This window comes from Phyllopteryx taeniolatus, chromosome 13, assembly GCF_024500385.1.
Source record: "Phyllopteryx taeniolatus isolate TA_2022b chromosome 13, UOR_Ptae_1.2, whole genome shotgun sequence".
Taxonomy (NCBI): Eukaryota; Metazoa; Chordata; class Actinopteri; order Syngnathiformes; family Syngnathidae; genus Phyllopteryx; species Phyllopteryx taeniolatus.
Window position 1 is genome coordinate 15,652,733 of NC_084514.1, and position 21,258 is coordinate 15,673,990.

General features: G+C 41.2%; 2 protein-coding genes across 8 annotated transcripts in view; both read right to left on the bottom strand.

Moving 5' to 3' along the window:
• arid1b (AT-rich interactive domain 1B) overlaps positions 1-7,224 on the bottom strand; it is a 249,881-nt gene extending 242,657 nt beyond the window's left edge. For 2 of the 6 annotated variants that reach the window (XM_061794175.1, XM_061794170.1), the window contains exons 1-2: positions 6,951-7,158; positions 6,374-6,531 (exon numbers count right to left, since the gene is read on the bottom strand). The gene's annotated coding sequence lies outside the window, so the exon portion shown is untranslated. Of the gene's footprint in view, positions 1-6,373; positions 6,532-6,950 lie in introns of all 6 variants that reach the window. The other 4 variants (XM_061794174.1, XM_061794173.1, XM_061794171.1 and 1 more) reach the window with 4 other exon arrangements.
• A 5,293-nt stretch (positions 7,225-12,517) lies between these two features.
• LOC133488117 (kelch repeat and BTB domain-containing protein 11) lies at positions 12,518-20,060 on the bottom strand. 2 transcript variants are annotated; one of them, XM_061795601.1, is made up of 2 exons: positions 18,901-20,060; positions 12,518-17,259 (listed from the first exon to the last, which is right to left on the bottom strand). In XM_061795601.1, the coding sequence occupies exon 2, from the start codon at positions 17,167-17,169 to the stop codon at positions 15,265-15,267; it is 1,905 nt and encodes a 634-aa protein (XP_061651585.1). In that variant the 5' UTR covers positions 17,170-17,259; positions 18,901-20,060; the 3' UTR covers positions 12,518-15,264. The 2 variants fall into 2 exon arrangements, with proteins under 2 accessions (XP_061651585.1, XP_061651586.1); XM_061795602.1 differs by lacking the exon at positions 18,901-20,060 and adding an exon at positions 18,617-18,881.
• Positions 20,061-21,258: the final 1,198 nt, after the last annotated feature.

Genomic DNA, 21,258 nt, shown 5'->3' on the forward strand with positions numbered 1-21,258 from the left:
AAAGAAGCAGCAGCCCCAGTGCCGCTGTTGGGCTACGACAACGTTGATATTTTAGCCATGCTCCCTTTACATTTTATCAGTAGCAGGCCAGCTGTGAAATAATACAGGTGGAAATAAAAAGAGACCAGCACAATTGTCTGTCAGCAGCAACATTGAGCATGACTAGATTTGAAGGGAATATACATACACTATGTCATAGATATTGAAATCAAAGCAGCGTCAAAAGTACTTTTCTTGACATCAGTTTCAGTAAATTACATTTATTAGTGCATGGTGTCAAATTGCTGATTTTATTTGTGCGCGTTGGGTCGGTTTGCCATAATAATGGGTCAAAAGTGCAGGTTGAGGGCAGATGCGGTGATGTATATCAGTGGTCGGATCAGGAGTGAACAGACGTAGAGAGGACACTCCTGTTGCTAACAGAAATTTAACATATCTTGGAAATACTGCTCCAAATGTGCGTGACATTTTTATTTCGTTTTGAAAATGAAAATTTGAAATGCACTTGAAATTTTCTTCTCAAAGTATTAAGATGACATATACAAGGAAGGTGCAAACAAATGTGTTTTCCAGTAAGTGGATCAAATTAAAAACATCCATCCAAGCCAATGGCAGATAACATGAAAGGTGGCATACTCTATGCCAGGTAATTCTTGAAGTTAAACTTCGACAAATGTATTATTTAACGTCAGTTCACAAGCAGCAAGTAGTATGTATTGGAGTAGCTCTAGACAAGAAATGGACATGGATTACAACGCATACAAGAATGCACGCAAGAGTGTACATTTCATTATATTCACCTGCACAATCGAAACACAGCGTTGCCCCTTTCGTGTAGCTAGATAAAGTCAAATTAAAATGAAAAACTCCCAGAATGGCACATTACAGTGCAAACTACAACAACAAAAATATTCAATCCATTGACAGTGTCAATCAAAACTGACGACTATAATCTTTGTAAATGCAGAATTCATGATGGAGCTCATCACTGAGTTTGACATACAAGGCTCATAATTTAATTTCTAAAACCTTGCAAAGCATAGTAAAGCAAACAGTATGAGTGATGCTCAGAACTTTTTCAAATATATTTGACAACCTTAATGTATTCCCACATTTAATCTTTCCTTTATATTGACATATCTAATTAAGCAGCATAATTGGAAAGCCTCTGTGAGGTGGCAATCATTTCAGCTACCACTGAAAAATTAATGCAAAAATTATTAATGAATCCGGCTGCTTTTAATTGCTGTGTACCTCGTATCCATTATTGCTGCAGCATCCTCCTTGAAATGGCACAATGACAAATACAAGTGTCATGTCAGCGCTTTCCGTCCTCATTGCACACCTCAATCAAAGCTAATCCTTTTCACCTCAGCGTTGAAGAGTGAACAAATTAAGTCCCATTTCATTTTCTACCTTCATTAATGCATCTTGTTTCCAAGGTAACAATCATTTAGCGACTGGTGCAAACAATTTTAAAGACTTGTGGGCTTTTGATATTTTTACTGCAGCAAATGAATGGGATCATATTGAGGACACCAATCAGCACACTTAACTCTTTGTTCCTCGTATGTCAACAAAGAGATTTTCATCCCAACGAATATTTTAATATCAGATTTTGAAGGACTGTTCTGTATAATGGCTTTAATGTAGCCCTTAATGTAATCAAAATACAAGGGCGCCTTGACTTACGAGTGACCCGAGATATGAGCCTTTGCTCCGCTGATTTTTTGCTTTGACTCAAATGAAGATTTTAACTCCAGATGGTGTCAGTGAACTCAACTCAACTCATTTCACAACAAGCAGCAGTGTGGCAGACACTGAACAATTCTTAGAAAAAGGCTTCACTTCTGTTAATTGCCATTTCCAGTAGAACTACACAAAACTAAGACAATTCCAGGTTGTGTGCATTTGGAACAAACAACTGCCTTGGGAAAATTCACTAGCTTAATGCTAACACAATGCAAAACATCAGACAGGCTAAGCGAATACCATAGGTGTTTCGGTGTTATAACCATTTAAGCAGAAGATATTTACAACAAACAGTGCAAACACGTAGACATACAATATAACAATACTCATAAGCATATACTGTATTCTTTATCCTCTGGGCAAAATGACTCAAATTACTGCAGCTTAGTTTTTCAGTGAATGTAGTTGTGAAACGCTTCTTCATTTGTCTGTATGTCGGTACTAGACCACCACGTAGTGGCCAAAGGGCATAAAACAAAAGGAGCACAACATGGAGAGATCATTTCAATGGGGAAAGCTGATTTGAGACAGGAGTGTTTTGAGTTGCGAGCATAGTCATCAAGATAAGTCAAGGTAGCAACTTTATAAGACGCACCTCTCAATATGTTGCATTGCGGCGTTAAAACATGTCAAACTATTATAACAAACTTTTTAAAGATAGATTTTTTTTATGCCGTTCGTAATGTATTGGAGGCCAACACATGCAATGAAAAGCTTAAGAGGCACAGCTCAGGAAAATGTCTTCAAGCAGTTTTGGAAAAGGTCATGTATTAACGTATTATGCAAAATCATTAAAGACCCTTTCAAATGTCTCCACAAGGGAGCACTACTCCCCATAGAAAACAATGATTAAGATGTCTTGATGCCAAGCTATCTCGCGTAGAATTGTTTGGGGGGGGGGGGGTTCCCTCGTACGGCCAACCAGTGCAACCACACATATTGCACATAACAGAAACCACCACTGCCTGCGTTTAATTCTGTAGGTGTACCTAATGATGTGGCCTGTGAGTTTATGTAATACTGTACATGTTTCCGCCATTTGAAAATAGTGAGGAGAGCAGCTGAGAGGTAAGTGTGCAATGTCATAATGTCTGAAGTGAGTGCTCTTTTTATGTGGCATTTAAAAAAAGGCAGACACAATGACCCACTTTGACTGAGTGGTGGCCAATAACTGCTCACCATCAAAGGGGGGAAAGACGCGCTACAAGGCAATATTGCAATTTCCTGTATGTAATAAAACAGGGTGATAAAGAACATCATATTTTGTTTACACATTACATGTTCTTTACTCACATAAGAAAAGAAAACACAAGAGCCGATAGAAATGAAGAGCTGGGAGGTGGCGGGGGCATTGATGACTTCTGAGACGAGCCTCTTTCGCATGCAAATCATATCTGAATTTCTCATTAGCATAAATGCATGAGCAACTTTAAATGCTTTTAATTTTCAATCTCGCCAAGCAGAGGAGTAATTTGTCACTGTCAGGATGGAAGACTAAAAGGGTGGGACCAGAGGGAGCCAAGGACTGCACGCTCAAATGGAATCACAGAACATTTCTGATTTACTAATTGACTGATGTGCAGTTCAGTGGAATTGCCTTGAAGGTGTAAATAATTCTGTGTATATCTAAATGGCACAAATGAGAAAGTGATGGGCGGATATGCGAAAGCACATTACATGATGCTTCTCCCCAGGCCATGCTTTTCTCCTGTGATTCTAATTCCCAGCCTTTTACATTTTTACTGTGTGTCTCCAATGGCTTGCATGTTTGCCGTTTTTGTCCTCAACCGTAGCTAATCAACTGGAAATTAAAATAGAAAGTCATTCTTTTACAGCTCCATGTTGGTACACAAAGACAGGCATCAAAGAGCACTAAACCATGCAAACGCTGAAAGACTTATGATACATAATTGCAACATATCATGTGATGAAAGCCATATTTGTTAATATGATGGCCAGACACTTATTTACGCAACTACAGAGAGTACCAAGCATCTTCAGCATTTGTAGTAAGGGAGAGGGCTTTGTCTAATTTGTTTTTTTTCACACATTTGTTGTTTTTTGATCACAGAAGTGTGCAGGCGTGCGCGCACACACACACACATGAAAAACAGACCTTATTTTCTTTAAAATGTATTGAGTAATAAATACAGAATAAGCTGTCACAGCTACAGCAAAGGAAACAAACTGAATTAAAAAACTAATCTTGTGTTGCACAAATGACAAAACTGATGGGAACATTGTTGCAACAATTTTTGGCTTCGTTTCCCAGCGTTTACCATCTTTTATGGTAAGGATTATATTGTAAAATTATTTCGCTAGTGTTCCTTGATGTAAAATTGTCTGTTATGTCCCTGTATGGTATCTGCTTTCCCATTACATTTATCCATTTCTACTCCCAATCCTGCATCTCTCATTAAACCCACTATTTAATTAATCAAATTGTGTTCTTTTTTACATTGGGGCGCATTGCTGCCCTGTGTGGCTGCACATATACTCCCGTCCGTGCATAAGTCTTTTTTATTTCTTTTTAAATAATTTTGTACATACCTGGCTGGCGTACATTCCAGCTACGCGCCTTCTCCTGGCAAAACTTCTGGACCACCCACCATACTTAATCGGGTAGTCTGTGCGCAATTGCCTAAGAGGCGTGACTCATTGAAGTAGGAGGATGGTTGTAAATCATGGAGCATGGAGTTTTCCTGAGACTTGTAAATACCTTGACAATCCATTTGGAAAATATAACACTTTAAATACACTATACAAGTATCGCTCACCTGCCTTGACTCATGAATTTGAGTGACATCCTAAGTTTTAATATGACATCCGTCAACCCTCTGCAATTATAACATCTTAAACTCTTCTGGAAAGGCTGTCCACAAGGTTTAGGAGTGTGTTTCTGTGAATCTATGACCATTATTCCAGCAGTAGATTTTGTGAGATTGCTATTGGACGAGAAGGCCTGGCTCTCAGTCTGATCTGATTCATGCAAATGTGTTCTATAGAGTTGAGGTCAGGATTGTGCAGGCCAGTCAAGTTCATCCATATCAAACTCTTTCATCTATGTCTTTATGAACCTTGATTGATCATGTTGGAACAGGAAGGTGCCATCTCCAAACTGTTCACACAAAGTTGGAAATGTCCAAAATATTAGCCCCTGAGCTCCAGTGAAAGGAAATATTGGACAGAAACAGTTTAGGGAATACCCTTCCTGTTCCAACACGTCTGTGCACCAGTACAAAAGCAAGGTTCATAAAGACATGAATTAGAGAATTTGCAATGGATTAACTTTTTTTTTTTTTTTTTAAACTTGTCCTGTTCAGGTGCATTGGTTGATCTGTATGCCTTTTGTGCTGGAACTGTTTTTCTGTGCAACAGAGGGGGTGGGGGGTTTGATATACTGCCAATACTTTTATTTTTTTATATATACACATTATTATTGAAAATGCAGCCAGACAGAAAAGGAGTTTGCTTATTTCAGCAAGACAATGCCAAACCACATTCTGCACATGTTACAACAGCGTGGCTTCGTAGTAAAAGAGTGCGGGTACTAGACTGGCCTGCCTGCAGTCCAGACCTGTCTCCCATTGAAAGTGTGTGGCGGATTATGAAACGTAAAATACAACAGAGACCCCGGACTGTTGAACAGCTGAAGCTGTACATCAAGCAAGAATGGGAAAGAATTCCACTTACAAAGCTTCAACAATTAGTATCCTCAGTTCCCAAACGTTTATTGAATGTTGTTAAAAGAAAAGCTGATGTAAAACACAGTGGTAAACATGACCCTGTCCCAGCTTTTTTGGAACATGTTGCAGCCATAAAATTCTAAATTCATGATTTTTTACTAAAAACAAAGTTTATCAGTTTGAACATTAAATATCTTTGTAGTGTATTCAATTAAATATAGGTTGACCATGACTTGCAAATCATTGTATTCTGTTTTTATTTATGTTTAACACAGCATCCCAACTTCATTGGAATTGTATTAGTCATTTCAAACTGCTCTAATTTCTTGAGGACTCTGCATCTTTTTGCACAATTATCAATAAATAAACTGTACCAGCATTACCAGATTACTAGCAACCTTTTGTTGTTCAGTGACTGTTTCTTTTCAATGTCTTTGTCTCAAAAGTATTCTCTGTCAATTGACTGTCTGTTGTCGTACTAGAGCGGCTCCAACTACCGGAGACAAATTCCTTGTGTGTTTTGGACATACTTGGCAAATAAAGTTCTCACAGTTCTAATATTTGGGGTTAGAATTTTCGCTCTGGCTTTTCTGTGTGGGATTTGCATTTTCTCCCTGTGCCCACTTGAGTTTTCTTAGAGTACTCTAGATTCCTACTAAATTCCAAAAACATAGATGTTAGGTTCTCCAAAGACTTTAAACTGCCTATAGGTGTAAGTCTGAATGATTGGTTTTCTTTATGTGCCCTGTGATTGGTTGGTGATCAGTCCAGGATGTACCTCACCTCTCGCCCAAAATCCACTGTGAGAGGTTTTAGCTCACTCATGACCCTAATAAGGACAGGCGCTAAAGGATTAATGGATAAATTAACTAGCCCTCCCTATTTGAATGACTAAGCCCAATTATACAAGAGTAGGTATGAGGCTTTGTGCTCACCTCCCGAAAGACATCCAACAAGTTGGTCGAAGCCTCAATCTGTTGTCCAAACGCTTCAAGCCCCCCTTTACACGTGACATTTGTTGTTGTCGTCACACAAATAAGAGAAGTCAGACATCAGAAAATGACAGCGCCATCACAGCATCTCTTCGAGATGGCTGAAAGCAAGAGAAAGGGGATGGTGAGATAACGGTCATAACATCATGATCACCAGTGCAGTCTGGTACTACGTGAAACAAACGTTTACAGTATGCCTCAAAGTTAATGCAATAAATGGTGTTAGGCAGGCGCAACATCAAATGGTCAGACAAGAAAATGTGGTTAACAAAAAAGGTGGTTTTATTATTTTATTATCACATACGCACAATACATATTGCACAATTTTATATAACCAAATATGAAGAGGTCCTTCAGGGTAAGCCAAGATCAAAGTAACAAACAAAAGACATCTAACTTTAACCAATTCACTTTTCAATCCCTATGCCAAATAAAATGAAGCCAAAATACATTTGCTAAACCTAACTTCCTAAAATAACAAAAACAAGAGATAACCTTTCCAAAGAAAATGGCAGTTTACCCTTACTGCTTCGTGCTGTAGGTACAGATGGTTAACACAAACTCTCAATTAAGGAAAAAGACAAAACGACGCCCACCACAAATGGAAGGAAATACAAACGAACAAAGAAAAATTTGCTTACAGCAAGGCGCTATAGCAGCGAAAAACACACAAATTGAGGTGAGGAGGAGAGACACAAATGACAGCAGCAGGATTTAAAAATTGGTGACTCCTCACAGCAGCCAATCAGCAGATGCCACGACATTCAGCCTCCTACGGCAGCCAAGTCAGCAGCAAGAAGGCAATTAGGCCGTTAGCCAGCCACACGCACAGATGCATTAAAGACACACACACACACACACACACACACACACACAAAACAGGCACACAAAGATCCTCCCAAAGAGAAAATGTCTCACTCAGTCTGAAAATGGCAGGAGCCATAACAAATGGATCAAAATACAAACGGCCTCCACTTAATTCTTCAGTATAATCTAACATACAGGCTCATCAGACACAACATGAATTACACCTTTCATTCATTCATTCATTCATTCATTTTCCGGACCGCTTATCCTCACGAAGGTCGCGGGCATGCTGGAGTCACTCTCAGTTATCTTCGGGCGAGAGGCGGGGTACATCCTGAACTGGTCGCCAGCCAGTCGTAGAGCACATATAAATAAACAACCATTCACACTCACATTCACACCTACGGGCAATTTAGAGTCTTCAATTAACCTACCATGCATGTTTTTGGGATGTGGGAGGAAACCGGAGTGCCCGGAGAAAACCCACGCAAGCACAGGGAGAACATGCAAACTCCACACAGGCAGGGCCGGGATTTGAACCCCGGTCCTCAGAACTGTGAGGCACATGTGCTAAAATGGTTCAATACAAAAGATCAAAATATCAACAGTGCTGCATTTACAAGATAATAACATTTTGATTGCGATGTTATAAAGGTAGTAGTACTTTATACAAATATTGGAGGTATAGTTTGTACTGGGTTGTATTGTAATGTACCAGTACTCATGTATCCCACAGGGATTACAACTGAAAACCAAGATACATTTCCCTTTTTGTGTCATGTCCCAAAGCTGTAAAGGTCATGGGTACAAAAACGGTATCTGTATGAATACCAACTTAGTGCCAGACAAGCCATCATATAGGAGGACAACTACTTGAGAGGGGTTTATAATATTTTGGATAATCTACAGTATTTAGGCACACGAGGGGGTCAGAACTCATTAAACCACCCTACAGAGCTCATTAAATACAACTAATTAAGTATACGATGAGCGTTTTATGTTGTTCACCAGTCAAGAGACTTTAAAAAAACTTTACATTGCAGCCGTTTTATAGTCCTTTGCAGGTTTTATACACCCAAGTAGCAAACTTTTTTGCTATTTCAGCTATTTCTTTAAAAACAGACAATTAGGAATATGCTAAATATAATTCCATAGATGGTTTTCACACTATTTCATCAAAGCCAACTTCACATCCATTGATTTTCTGACATTCCCACTGCGCGCTAGTATCATCTAACAACTACGTTGTGCATGCATGGATGCATGTTCATGACAATAAAGATGATTCTTCTTCTTCTTCTTCTTCTTCTTCTTCTTCTTCTTCTTCTTCTTAAACGTGTTCTGTGCCAGCCTGTCTGTGCTCATAATAGGTTCATGCAATGTAAATACATAATAATTATTATTATTATTATTATGGCGTCAAGAGCTGTCAATCATCTCCATGGCAACAGCACCCGCGTTTGAATGAATATTGATTCCACTTGCATGTCGACTTTGGCTACAAAAAATTGTATAAATCAACAGTGCTTTTTCTTTTCCTTTCTTCTTTTTTTCCCCTGTTCTTTTCTCGTTGAATTTACTCGTCGAGCCAAAACAACTATGAACGCCAGCCTCCTGTGAACTCTGCTTCATGCTTACACTGCCCCCAGGTGTTCAACTATGAGTACAGCAGTTTGTCACGCTGGAAGGATAAAAAAAATATGAAAAACATACGCCCTCATAAATGGGACTGAATTTTTTCACTGGTATTAATTTGTAAATTATGACGTATTTTTCTGTAATGTGTCATTTTGTAACGTGAATATAAGCCGCCCTACATGACATTTTGGGTTCTTCCTTTCTGCATGTTTAAGGAAAGCGCCCATCATTCTGCACTAGAATTCATATATAACGTGTTACATTCTTTCGTGTGTATATGCAATATATACTTGTTTTTTTAGCTCCTTCCCTGTTGCTACAGTGAGTGAGTGCACTTGTACGCTTTCTGACTAGCAAAATATACATTTTTATGGTCAAAATGCGGAAAATACACACAATCGTGTAGTAGTGTACATTGAAGTCAGTACATATTTGTTTTTGAACATATTATCTCTGTTGATGCAGTACTTTCTATCCTAATATTATTTGACACATTTCCGTGCAGAGTGTTGTTATTTTTAGACAAACCACTACTGCATTGTGGTTATTTGCTTCTTCACCTGCAGCCAACCTCGCTGCAGGTGCACATCTATTTCTTCGTCACACCATCTATTGCTGTATGATAACCTGTCATAGTTATTCTCAAGTAGTTAGAGATTTACCAATTTGTTAATGTCGCTTTTTCTGTAACTTTTATTACTGTAATGCATTCAGACATATCATTTTCCTATTATTTATTACAATTAGACAAACCAAAATTAGGGGTGGGGGATAGTAGTTTATGTGCTCGATGTGGTGACGAAGAAAGTAAGTCTCTTTACACACATATTTTTTTATTCAGACATCCTGCAGTGGTCTGAAATCCACAAGCCAGTGTAATGACAGGCAACGGCAACAGCAAACACATTTTTACACTGTCCCCTCCTTGAGCCGTCACCTTATCGTGGTGGAGGGGTTTGTGTGTCCCAGTGAAGTTTTCTGGGGCTTCATGCACCTGGTAGGGTCATCCATGACAAACAGGTCCTCGGTGAGGGACGAGGGCCATCATAGCCAACCATATTTTTCACTGACACAAAAGATGTTTGCTGTCACATGACGACGCAGTGTGTGGGGTTTGGCAACCGTTTCCATGAGTGGCTGATGAGTCTGCCTGAGTCTCATCAATACTTAACTATATTCATAATGTATAATGTTCTTGTGGATGAAAAAGCGAATTTTCAGTGGAACTGTCTTAATCTTTGGTACATTATCATTTATTTTTCTGTATGTAACTTTTGTTTGTTGACGTCCGAAGATGTGTTGATTGAGGACCATGTAAGTGGCACAGATCTTATGTTGTTAGTCAGAGGGCGGATCTCATACTGGATCTCTTGAATGGAACATTCCTAGCTCCTCCATAGATTATATGAATCCCACTTGAGTTCTACGCAGGACACCTCTTGCTGAAATAAAAAAAATATATATGAATGGCTTCTCTATCTATCTTTCCTTTTCCCCCTTTGTTACAGAGGAACAATATACTGTACATTAATGAACAGTTTAACAATAAAAGGTAAATGCACTAAATTATAGCCTAAAGGCTAATTTCCATTGGTAGTCCCAATGTCAGTCAAGTCAGGTTACGTTATGTGTCCGTGAATCACTGAAGAGTCTTCAAGGGCTTCACAAGCCCACAGTTGACAAAGATTGGTGACATCCCCTGATCAACAAAGACCAAAGATATAAATGCAACACTTTTGTTTTTGTTCCCATTTTTCGTGAGCTGGACTCCAAGATCTCAAACTTTTTCTACATACACAAAAGAACACATTTCTGCTAATATTCTTTATGTGCATTTGAAAATGGAGAGTTGAATCAAATAATACGTTGAGATTTTTAGCTGCGTCACTTGGTATTGCTAGTTTTATCAAAATTCTGAGCGGTGTACTGAAAAACGTGCTTGTGTCTATTGTACTCATAGGTTGTATTGTTATGGATTACACGGTGTGTCCTCTCTGAGAGAGAAGTTCTATAGCAAGAAAGTGCTAAGCCTGTAATACCCGTGCACATTTCGAGGCGGTCTAGTCGTATCTTCTGATCGACAGTATCAAAAGCGGCGCTGAGATCGCGTATTATTAGTATCGTTGAGGTGTCGGAGTCCATAGCTAGTAAAAGATCATTGGCCACATTTGCGAGGGCTGTCTCAGTAGGGTGGTCTGCCTTGAATTCGTACTGAAAAAGTTGAAATAGATTGCTCGAGGCCATGTGATCATTGAGATATTGTGCTACAATTTCTTCAAGGATTTTCTTGATAAAAGGGGAGATTTGACTGAAGGAGCATGGCAATGTGAACTGGTATTAAAAGCAACGAGCTACATTGAAATAAAAAATACAAAATAGAGGTACAATGCTTAAAAACAGCAACATTACACACATGACTATAACCACCCCATGCCCCAGCCCCACACACACAAACTTGATCCGATCCCTCACCAATGATACTTTCTCATTATCCTTCAGTAACAAAATAATTTGGATATGGGTCATTTTCACATCATTCGATTAATAATTGGTAAAGACACTTGTAAAAAAAAAAAATAAAGGCCACCTTGTAGGGGTGGGGGCCTATAGCAATATCTTATGACATCGTCTAAATGCACATTTGTCAGGCAAAAATGGCTTTGAGCACTGAGTGCAGTGAACACATACAGCAGGAGGATATCATGAAAAAGGCCGGTGCAACGTCAATAGAATTGAAATTGACATCCTTGAGCCATGTACTAGGACAAAAACCTCCTTTCCTCAGCAAGAACCCTTAAGATGGGTTGTGGCTGGGTCTTCGAGCCTGACAGTGACCCAAAACACAATGCCAGGGAAACAAAGGAGAAGAATATTAAGATCATCTAGTGGCCTGGTCAGTCTCTAGACCTCAACCCAATAGAAAACCTGTGGCGGGAGCTGAGGCTTCGAGTTTCCAAACAGCAGCCAGAAAACGTGAACGGTTTAGAGTTTCTGTAAGGAGAAGTGGGCCAAAGCTGGTGATTTACAAGAAATGTCTCCTTGCTGTGTGTGCTTGCCAACAAAGTAGCCTACTAACTTATGTTTTGCTTCAGGATCAAATACTAATTTCACTCAATAAAATGCACATCATTGAATAAATCCTCCAGTATATTGCGTGAGCAAACATAGATTTAACAGGAGATTCAATAGAGTCGTCACTCGATATATAACTTCCATGGAATCACTATTTATTGGACAGATTCTGAGACATGTGCAATTACATGTTAACTGATGTTGGGCAGACGGCTTACGGTTTCCCATTTGTAACATCTGTATGTGCGACATTGGATTGAATATAAAGAATCAGTCAAACATCACTAATAAGCTTTTGTTCATTTTGGAGGGGACAAGGAATTCCTCACATCCTCTGATTCCCTTCAAGTACAGTACAATCATTTTATTGTATACGGAAGATGAATGAATGAATGAATGTTATTATCGAATCTTTGCCCAAGTCCGAAGGTCTTGTTGTTGGGAAGTTGTTGGTGTTTGTCGGCTGGTGCTATTTCAAAAAATGGCCAGTAGATGGCAGAACAAGCCTACTTTTTTTTTTTTTTTTTTTTTAACATTGGCGCAATAAGAAAAAGAGTCACAAAACCCAAATATTTTCCCAAACCAATTTTATTCGTAGCATTCGTTTGGACCGATTAACATTATCCAACACCTAATGAGTTAGCACATTCCAAAGCCTTTACATTGGAAGTTTTTACCAGGCATTACAGCAATGATCTGCAAATGCAAATCCAACATTTCCATACTGAGTGGTGGGGTGGAGGGCACAAACTAGAAAAGCCTGGCAGCTAAAGTAGCAAAACCACATCCAGTTTGTCCAAAATGACACTGACTGCAATGAAACACAAGCACATTAGCATTTTTGTTGTTGTTGTTGTTGTTTTGCTGTCAGGAATATACAGTATAAACTTACATAAACTCACATTGTGCTTTTGCAGCAGCAAACAGATACTTTTGAAGACTTCTCAAACAATATCATTTATGCTGTGCATGTAGAATACAGTATATGATATGACAGCCATACAGACCAGGGAATCTTAATGGTTATGGCAGGAAAGGCCATCGATAGACTGACTGAAGCAATGTGGCATCTGATTTGACCTTTGAGTACTGCAGATAAACTGGGCTCTGTGCTTGTTTTCTTTCACAGACTTTCTAGCTTTGTTAAACATCCCTGAAAGAGTTTGTTAGCAGCCAACATGGTAAAAAAACAAGAATATTTTAAATGAACATCACACACCCAAAACGGGCAGCTATTTGTGATTTGTTAACCTGATTTAACAGATAATTCATTATCTTTGGCAAATATGCGAAGTGCCAGAACATACCCCTATGAAGTATGCCAAATATTTTTTAAAGAAAAAAAAAAAAAAACAGATTCATGTGCTTTTCTGAACTAATGATTAGGATATCTGATTCACAGTTCTGGGATCCTGTGTTTGAATCTCAACTCCGACCTTCCTGTCTGGAGTCTGCAGGTTCGCCCCACGCTTGGGTGGGTTTTCTGCCGGACCGGTACTCTGGCTTCGTCCCACATTCCTAAAACATGCATGTTTGGTTCACTGAAGATTTTGAATGGTTGTTTTATATCAGGGGTGTCAAACACACAGCCGATTGGTGGCTCCATCGGGTCTGCAGCAGGAATATGAAAGTGGAAAAATACATAAGACATTGTGGTGGCGGGGGATGATTTTGAGAATTATTACATTGGTATTCATCTTCGGTTCCAAATACCTGTGACTTATAGCTTTTTGCGTTTATATACAATCACTATTAACAGTTACGATTCGAACAGTAGACGATGAACTAAAGCAAAAGTTTTCTTTAAAAAAAAATCGAACATTCACTAGATGGCAGTTCAATAAATATAAATTTGCATGCACAGATTTTCTCAACTGTTTGCTGTTTTTGTGCTCAGGCCAAAGCAATTCAAGTTCAAAGTTTGTATTATTTTGGCAACATCTGGTAGAATCTTGGTGTGTTTGTTAAGTTTAATTTATTGTTTTTTTTTAATCTGCGTTTGAGATGTCCAGTTTTGTTAGAGGTACATGATTGGACCTCATGCACAGCCAAAAGTGAAAGTATGTTTGTGCTTCTGTCCCGCTGCAGCTACTGATAAACATCTTGTTTAGTCTACATTGTTGTTCGAATTTTCTGTATTCATTAACACATTTCTTTTTGTGTGTAAAAAGGAGAGTTTAATGACTGGATACCGTTTGTGTGAAGTGCTAGTGCACATATTTGTTTGCCCATGTGCGACATCTCCAGTTTGAGCTAGCATGTTCTTTAGGCTAGCTCATACAATTGATGATCCTCACGTAAAGGTGTTTTGTTTGTGAATAATAATTTAACTACTGAATACAGTTGTTTATGTAACATGAGTTCATGATTGTGTACATGATCGATGGTGCATGGTGTTGATGCGTAACGATCCTCTCCGTTTTAAGTGCTTCGCCACCATCTTGTGGCATTTATACGCTATTACAAGTTCCTTTTGGGGGTGCGTTAATTATTCGCAGATTTTCGCTATTCGTAGCAGGATTTGGTCCCCATCCCCCACGCGAATAGCAGGGGTTCACTGTATATGCATTACAATTGGCTGCAGCTTGGACAGGCTCCAGCTCTTCCGTGACCCTTATGAGGACAAACGCTATTGAAAAAAGATGGATAGATGTTTTTTTCTATGAAAATCAGCTCCAACACTTGAAGCCCATGAACCTATGATCCTGAATTTTAATTAGCATAAAAAGTTAAATTTCCACAATAATTTTGAAATACTTAGTATCTGTGAGCTTTATAGTAACTTTTGCCAATGTTTAAAATGTGACTTCTGAGATTGGCTGGCGACCAGTCCAGGGTAGTGAAAGCCCACTCACTCAGGACTCCAATGACGACTGTAAAGAAAGAGGATGGTGGGTGGATATAATGACCTAGTCCCTTTCAGGTTGTATAAAATACTGCTCTGTATGCATTCAATGTCATTCCAGTTATCAATAGTGAAGCCCTACAGCTGTTTCATTTGCATAGAAACCACATCACATGGGCACATCATCGGCACATTTTGCAACCAAATATCAATAAGTCCACACGGTGTCAATAACATCCGATCCACACACAAAAGTGCACCAAACAACACCAGCCAGAAGTACTCATCTACTCTCACTTCCATCATACTAATAATGTTGCATTCACTCAATACTGAGAGTTCCCTTTTTAAGGCTTGCCTCTGTCGAAACATTAAATTGCCATGCAATACACACATTCAGTTGGAAACAGGCAATGACACACTGATACAGACAGATGCCGCGCTAGAGAAAGCGAATACGGTGGTCTGCTTTTTAGTTTTGTAACTCTGGATTGCACCCGGGCGGAACTTTCTCAGGCTTTTCAGGCAAAGTGAGCACAAAAGGGAAGAGAACGCCTTTGGCTTCGAGAGGCGCCCTCACCGGCTCCTCCACAAAGAAGGCGTTCTCCTCCTCGACCACAAACTGAAGAGTCTGGCTTTTGTTCACACAGTAGATGCAGTTGCCTACGACGGCACACCTAAACGGCAACGAGCTGCCGAGCCTTTGCGACGCACAGTCGTGCCACATTTTCACTATGCTGTTGTATTTGAACACGTTGATCCCCTGCTCGCGGGTCACGTCGAAGCGGTAGATGAAACTCTTCAGCGCCACCATATCTGTGGACTTCTTCCTGCTGTTGTTGTACGGGCACTCCTGCCACTCGTTTCTCTTGGTATCGTACTTGAGGAGGCGGTAGAAGAGCGAGCCCCCGGACACGTAAAGCTCCCCGTTGCAGGTCGTGGCCTCGTGAGCTACCGCGAAGGCTCCCTTCGGCAAAGGGGCCACCGCGGTCCAGCGGTCCATACGAGGGTCATATTTTTCCACGGTAAACAAACACTCCCCTCCGATGGCATACAGGTACCCGTCCATGGACACCAGCTTTAGCTGGGCACGAGCCTGCGTCATGGGCCGGATCTCTGTCCAGTGGTTTGTTTTGGGGTTGTAACAGAAGACCTTGTCTGATACCCTCCCCTTGTCCCCATAGCCCTTTATCCCACCTGCCACAAACAGGTAGTTGTACATAGTACAGATTCCACAGCCTTTAGTGTTGACGTCCTCAGGCATGGCTGTCAAAGCTCTCCAGTCATTAGCCTCTTTGCTGAAGGAGTAGATGGTGTGACTCTCCTCCAGAGACCCCACGGACAAGGGGCTCTGCGGACGGCTTCCGCAGCGACTCGGCGGTCGGCTCCCGACGCGTTCAAACACGTCGTTTATCTCAGCAGCCATGAGAGTCTTCCTCCCATCCATTCTCTTCTTCAGGACCAGATCGCGCTCGGACCCGGTCAGACGCCCGTACACACAGGGGTCCTTGAGGATCTGGAGGAAGTTATCGCTCATGAACCCGTAGGCGGTCTCCTTCAGTTCACTAAGTCGCTGCTTTTTGGCGATGCTCAGAATCTCATAGCAGTTCCCCGCAGTGATTTGTTCTGTCATGCGGTCCATAGCTGCCTGGACGGCACAAGGGATCTGGAGGATTTTGGCCCCTGTGATGACATCTACGACATTGTCCTTAGAAACACTCATCTGGGAAGTGTAAACATACTCGATCAGGGTTGACAAAGTCTTGTAGCTCATGCCCTTCACTTTGAGGATGTTTCGCGACAGCCGAGCTTTAAAGTAGTCGCTCTTTTCCGCCAGGACCGACTTGTGAGCATTGATCGTCTGACCGCCAACTTCGATGACTAAATCAGGCTCACTTCTATCAGATAATGAATCGACCGCAACTGTGCTGCCCTCGGGGTTGCATGATGGGTGTGATTGATCCATTTCTGGTTTAGAACCGGCAAAGCGTGACTCTTTCGCTCTTGCGCCATTGGGGATTTGACTGCTTGCACAGTTTGACTGTATGTGTGACACACTAGAGTCAACATGAGATGGAAAGTCGAGCTCGTTCTTTTTTGGGGAGAGATTAAGCTTATTTGAATTTGCCATGTATGAGCCGTTACCTTTTTGACAATCGCTATCGTTATTTTCAGTTATCAGTCTTCCATCCAGCAGGTATTCCTTCTCAAAAACTGTAGGGACGTTGAAGTCTGGGTCATCCCCCAACAACCCTTGGACAAAACCTGGATGTAAATCTCGGGCCTTGTCCGTGCTTGCCACAAGGTTGACAGCGTGGATGACGACATCGGCCTCGACTGCGTCGACTTCTCCTCCTGGCAGTTGGCCCTCGGTCATCCTGATGTACTCACTTGTTATGACGGACAGTGTCCTTCATGATCATGCTGAGGGGTGGACAACCCTCTGTCTTCTGTGTGTCAGTGCCACCTACACGGAAGGGAGGAAACACGAATCATTAAGATGCAATTGCTGACGAGCATTATTTCGCTTAGCAAAACAGGACTAGGATTGCAACACAGTGTAATACCTCAAAGGTACTGCTGTCTCATCATTTCAACTTAATAACTATGTATAAATGATGCAGATGAAGCCATTTAAAATTTGATTAGTTGGGGATTCACATATTACAGAGGTAAGGAATAAAATATGATGACAAGAAGCACATGCGCAAAGAAAGTACTAATATAGGGAAAGAAGCGGCTTGTTTTAGTATGGGTTGTGGATCACTTTGAGCCTATTTTAGTTTCCTTTGGGCGAGAGGACACTGTGGACTGGTTGCCGCCCAATCACAGGGCACATATAGACAAACCTCTGGATAATTTAGAGCCTTAAATCAACTAAAAGCTGAAGTATCCAACAGCAAAACATGCAAACTCCACACAGGAATGCAGGAGCGGAGATTCAATCCCCAAATCTTTGAGGCAAACGTGCTAAACCCTAGCCAAACATGGTAAACACGAGTCCACCGTGGCGCCTACAAGACTGAGATGGTTACAAATATATGCTACTCTACTGCACATACTTAGGGCCATGGTTCAAGTCCCACTACGGACAATGTAAAAATGGCAACTAGTTGTTGGAAAAGTGCTCATCTGCTTCCCGGCTATTGTCTCCTTGAGCAAGGCACTGTCCTTGCTGTGCTGCTCAAGAGGTGCAGTACTGTTTGTGCACCCCTTTTAACCCCTCCCTCCATCTCCCCTTGCATCATGTGTGCATGTACTCTATGTGATTTGGTTCTGTGTTGTGTGCAACACGACACACACACACACACACACACACACACACACACACACATACATATATATATATATATATATATATATATATATATATATATATATAGGAATCGAATGTAAACTTAAATTAAAATACTAGGAATACAGATGCGGATGGTAGCCCATATGCTAAATACTGCAGTAAACACAATTAATATTGTACACAAAAGTGATTGTGTTCTAGCAGTCTAAAAACTGTAATAGAGGAATACAAGTAAGACCAAGCACATTGTTTCTTTTAGAACAAAACTACGTGACCTACTGCAATAATCACTCTAGCAGCCTAATACCAGAGAAGGGTTGGAAATGTTTAACTAGATGCATTTAGTGCGCATGCGTAAAACTAAATTACTTCTTAAAATGACAAGGAAAGGGTGAAAAGAGCCCTCGGTTGTTTCATCACGCGTGTGAAACAATGAGCCTTTGAGTCGCTACATGGAAGATGATTGTCTTCTTGCCACCTTGGAAGAATCCACGTTTATTTCCATGAGGAGTTAAATGCAGCCTACCTCCGATTCCAGGCGGTGATTAAAGCGCTCGGAACCAGCAATCCCTCCGACAAACCTCCGTTACATAAAGCTTACACGACCCTGAGCGAGACGACTTTATTTCGTCCACATTTTCGGCCTGATTCAGTCCACCCGTGCACCTCTTAAACCACCCGATCCTATGAATGGTCTTGTCTTCGGCTACCCGTAGCTCAAGTCTCCCCCGTGGCCGGGGCGAGGCTGGCTGAAGCGGCAATCGAACAGCGCCCCCCCCCCACGACCCCCAGGCGGCGCGCCTCCCTCACCAGCCTCCTCGCGTGACCGTGCACCCAACAAGCGTGGCGAGGGTCCTCATGCACTGGATGCGTCCAACAGTGGCACATGACTCGTCAGGAGATGTCGTTCCCCCCCTTCTTTTTTCGTTTTTCTTTTTTTAACAGTTGACTGCTGCCCTAAACCACGCCCCTTCGGTTCGTGTTAACCCTCAACTGTACAAGGAGGCCAACGCTCCATCTGTTGGACGCATGCACGGCACGCATCATTCCTTAACACGTCACCACCTATAATAAGTATCAATCTATAGATTTACGTGCACTTAAGTCCAAGTATAACGGTGAACAAACATCAAGACTGGGAAAAGTCAAAATACTGATTCAAAAGTCAAAGCAAGCATGTACAGACTCTGAAATGTGCTTATGTACAAAAGTAAACCCGTTTACTGTCAATTATGTGCCATACCCGTTTTGATAACTGGACCCGACGGAAAAAAAAAAAAGATATTGTACTCAAGTAAGAGTACTGTTACTTGAAAGTCACATGACCCAAGTAAAAGTAAAGAGCAGTGATCCCAAAAAAGAGTGAGAAAGGACTCAGCGAAAAAAACTACTCAAGTACAGAGTAAATGGTGAATAACCTCTGATTTGCCAGAGCATGAACGTCAAATAAAATACAACTAAAATAAAATTATAACTCAATAAAGTGTGAATGTGCAGTGTGTGTGTGAGAGAGAGAGCAAGATTAGCACGTACCACAAAAGATGCATGTTTTGCAGTTAGTAATGACCATAAAATAGGGCGAGTGTGGGCTAATATGTACAGCCAAAACAACAACAAAAACATCTGAAACTTACCACAAGCTGTTTTCTCAACTTAAGTAAGTGGACTGGAATATCCACGTTTGGGCAGACAGTACCAGGCAAATCATACAATGCGTGAAAGCTGTTGTTTTGGTCATACATCTAATTTCTTCCACTTATCTGAGGTCGGGTCACGGCGGCAGTAGCTTTAGCAGGGACGCCCGGACTTCCCTCTGTCCAGCTCTTCCGCGGGGGTCCCGAGGCGTTCCAAGACCAGCTTGGAGACATCATCTCTCCAACGTGTCCTGGGTCGTCTAAAATGTAAACACAGTCGCGCGCCATTGCCTTCTAACGACGACCTTTCCAACATTGCCGCCACGTAAGCACGTCGATTAGCTGGGCTGGCGAATCTAGTGTTTATACCTATGCCCGCGAAGCCCAATAGAAGACATTGTGTGCGGTCACGTGACTGTCTTTTGTCGTTTGATTGGTGAACTAGAGTGACACGTCACTTGCGTTTACGTTGTATTGGAGCAAACAGCACCCAATGTGGAAGTCGTAGTCAAAACAGATCGCAGACGAAAAAAATGATAAATAAGCAACAATTGATAAATAAAAGTAGCGAGCGGCATGTAGATCATTGTAACGGCGTAAAAGTACCCTTTCTTCTTAAACATAAGTACTCAAGTAAAAGTAAAAAAGTATTCTGCATTCAGAGTACTCTGACAAGTACAATGTTTCCAAAATGCAACTCGAGTAAATGTAACGGAGTAAATGTAGCACGTTCCTACCTACCTCTGTATTTTTTGAATAGTAGTCTGTAATTGTTTTGTTAAAAGATGGCTGTGTGTATTGGAAATTATATAGGAATTAAGCTATTTAAAAAAACAAACAAAAAAAGATGCTTGGCCAGGTCGGCCTGGAATGGACCGGCCGTTCAGGAGTTGACCGAAAATTCCCAATTGCCACCCCGCCCCTGGTTCATACTGAGAAGAAGAAAAAAAATAAATAATAATAATAATAATATCACCGGACAGTGGACACGCTTTCAAAATGTGTTCACATAGCTTTGCTAAGGTTGTCAACTGACTATAACAAAAATTGTGCCAATGAACTTTGGCAAGTGTTGCCCTGCAACTGACTGTTGCCATTTCAGGGTATACAAAGGGTCTCTCGCTCAGTCAGCTGGGATAGGCTCCAGCTTGCCTGCGACCCTGCGGATGGACATCTGGGATATTGTCATAATATGTACAATTATCAAGAAAAAGAGTAAATAACTACATTTTGACACGATGCAGGTCACCTTTTCTTACCTAACAAACCAATCAGGCTTCCTTTTGCTTACTAGATTGAACTCGTTTGGAGGCGGCACGGTGGACGACTGGTTAGAGGGTCTGCCTCGGTTCCGAGGACCGGGGTTCAATCCCCGGCCTCGCCTGTGTGGAGTTTGCATGTTCTCCCCGTGCCTGCGTGGGTTTTCTCCGGGCACTCCGGTTTCCACCCACATCCCAAAAACATGCGTGGTAGGTTGATTGAAGACTCTAAATTGCCCGTAGTTGTGAATGTGAGTGCGAATGGTTGTTTGTTT

Excerpts from the sequence above, each read along its gene's own strand:
- LOC133488117 (XM_061795601.1), bottom strand. The coding sequence starts at position 17,169 with ATGACCGAGGGCCAACTGCCAGGAGGAGAAGTCGACGCAGTCGAGGCC.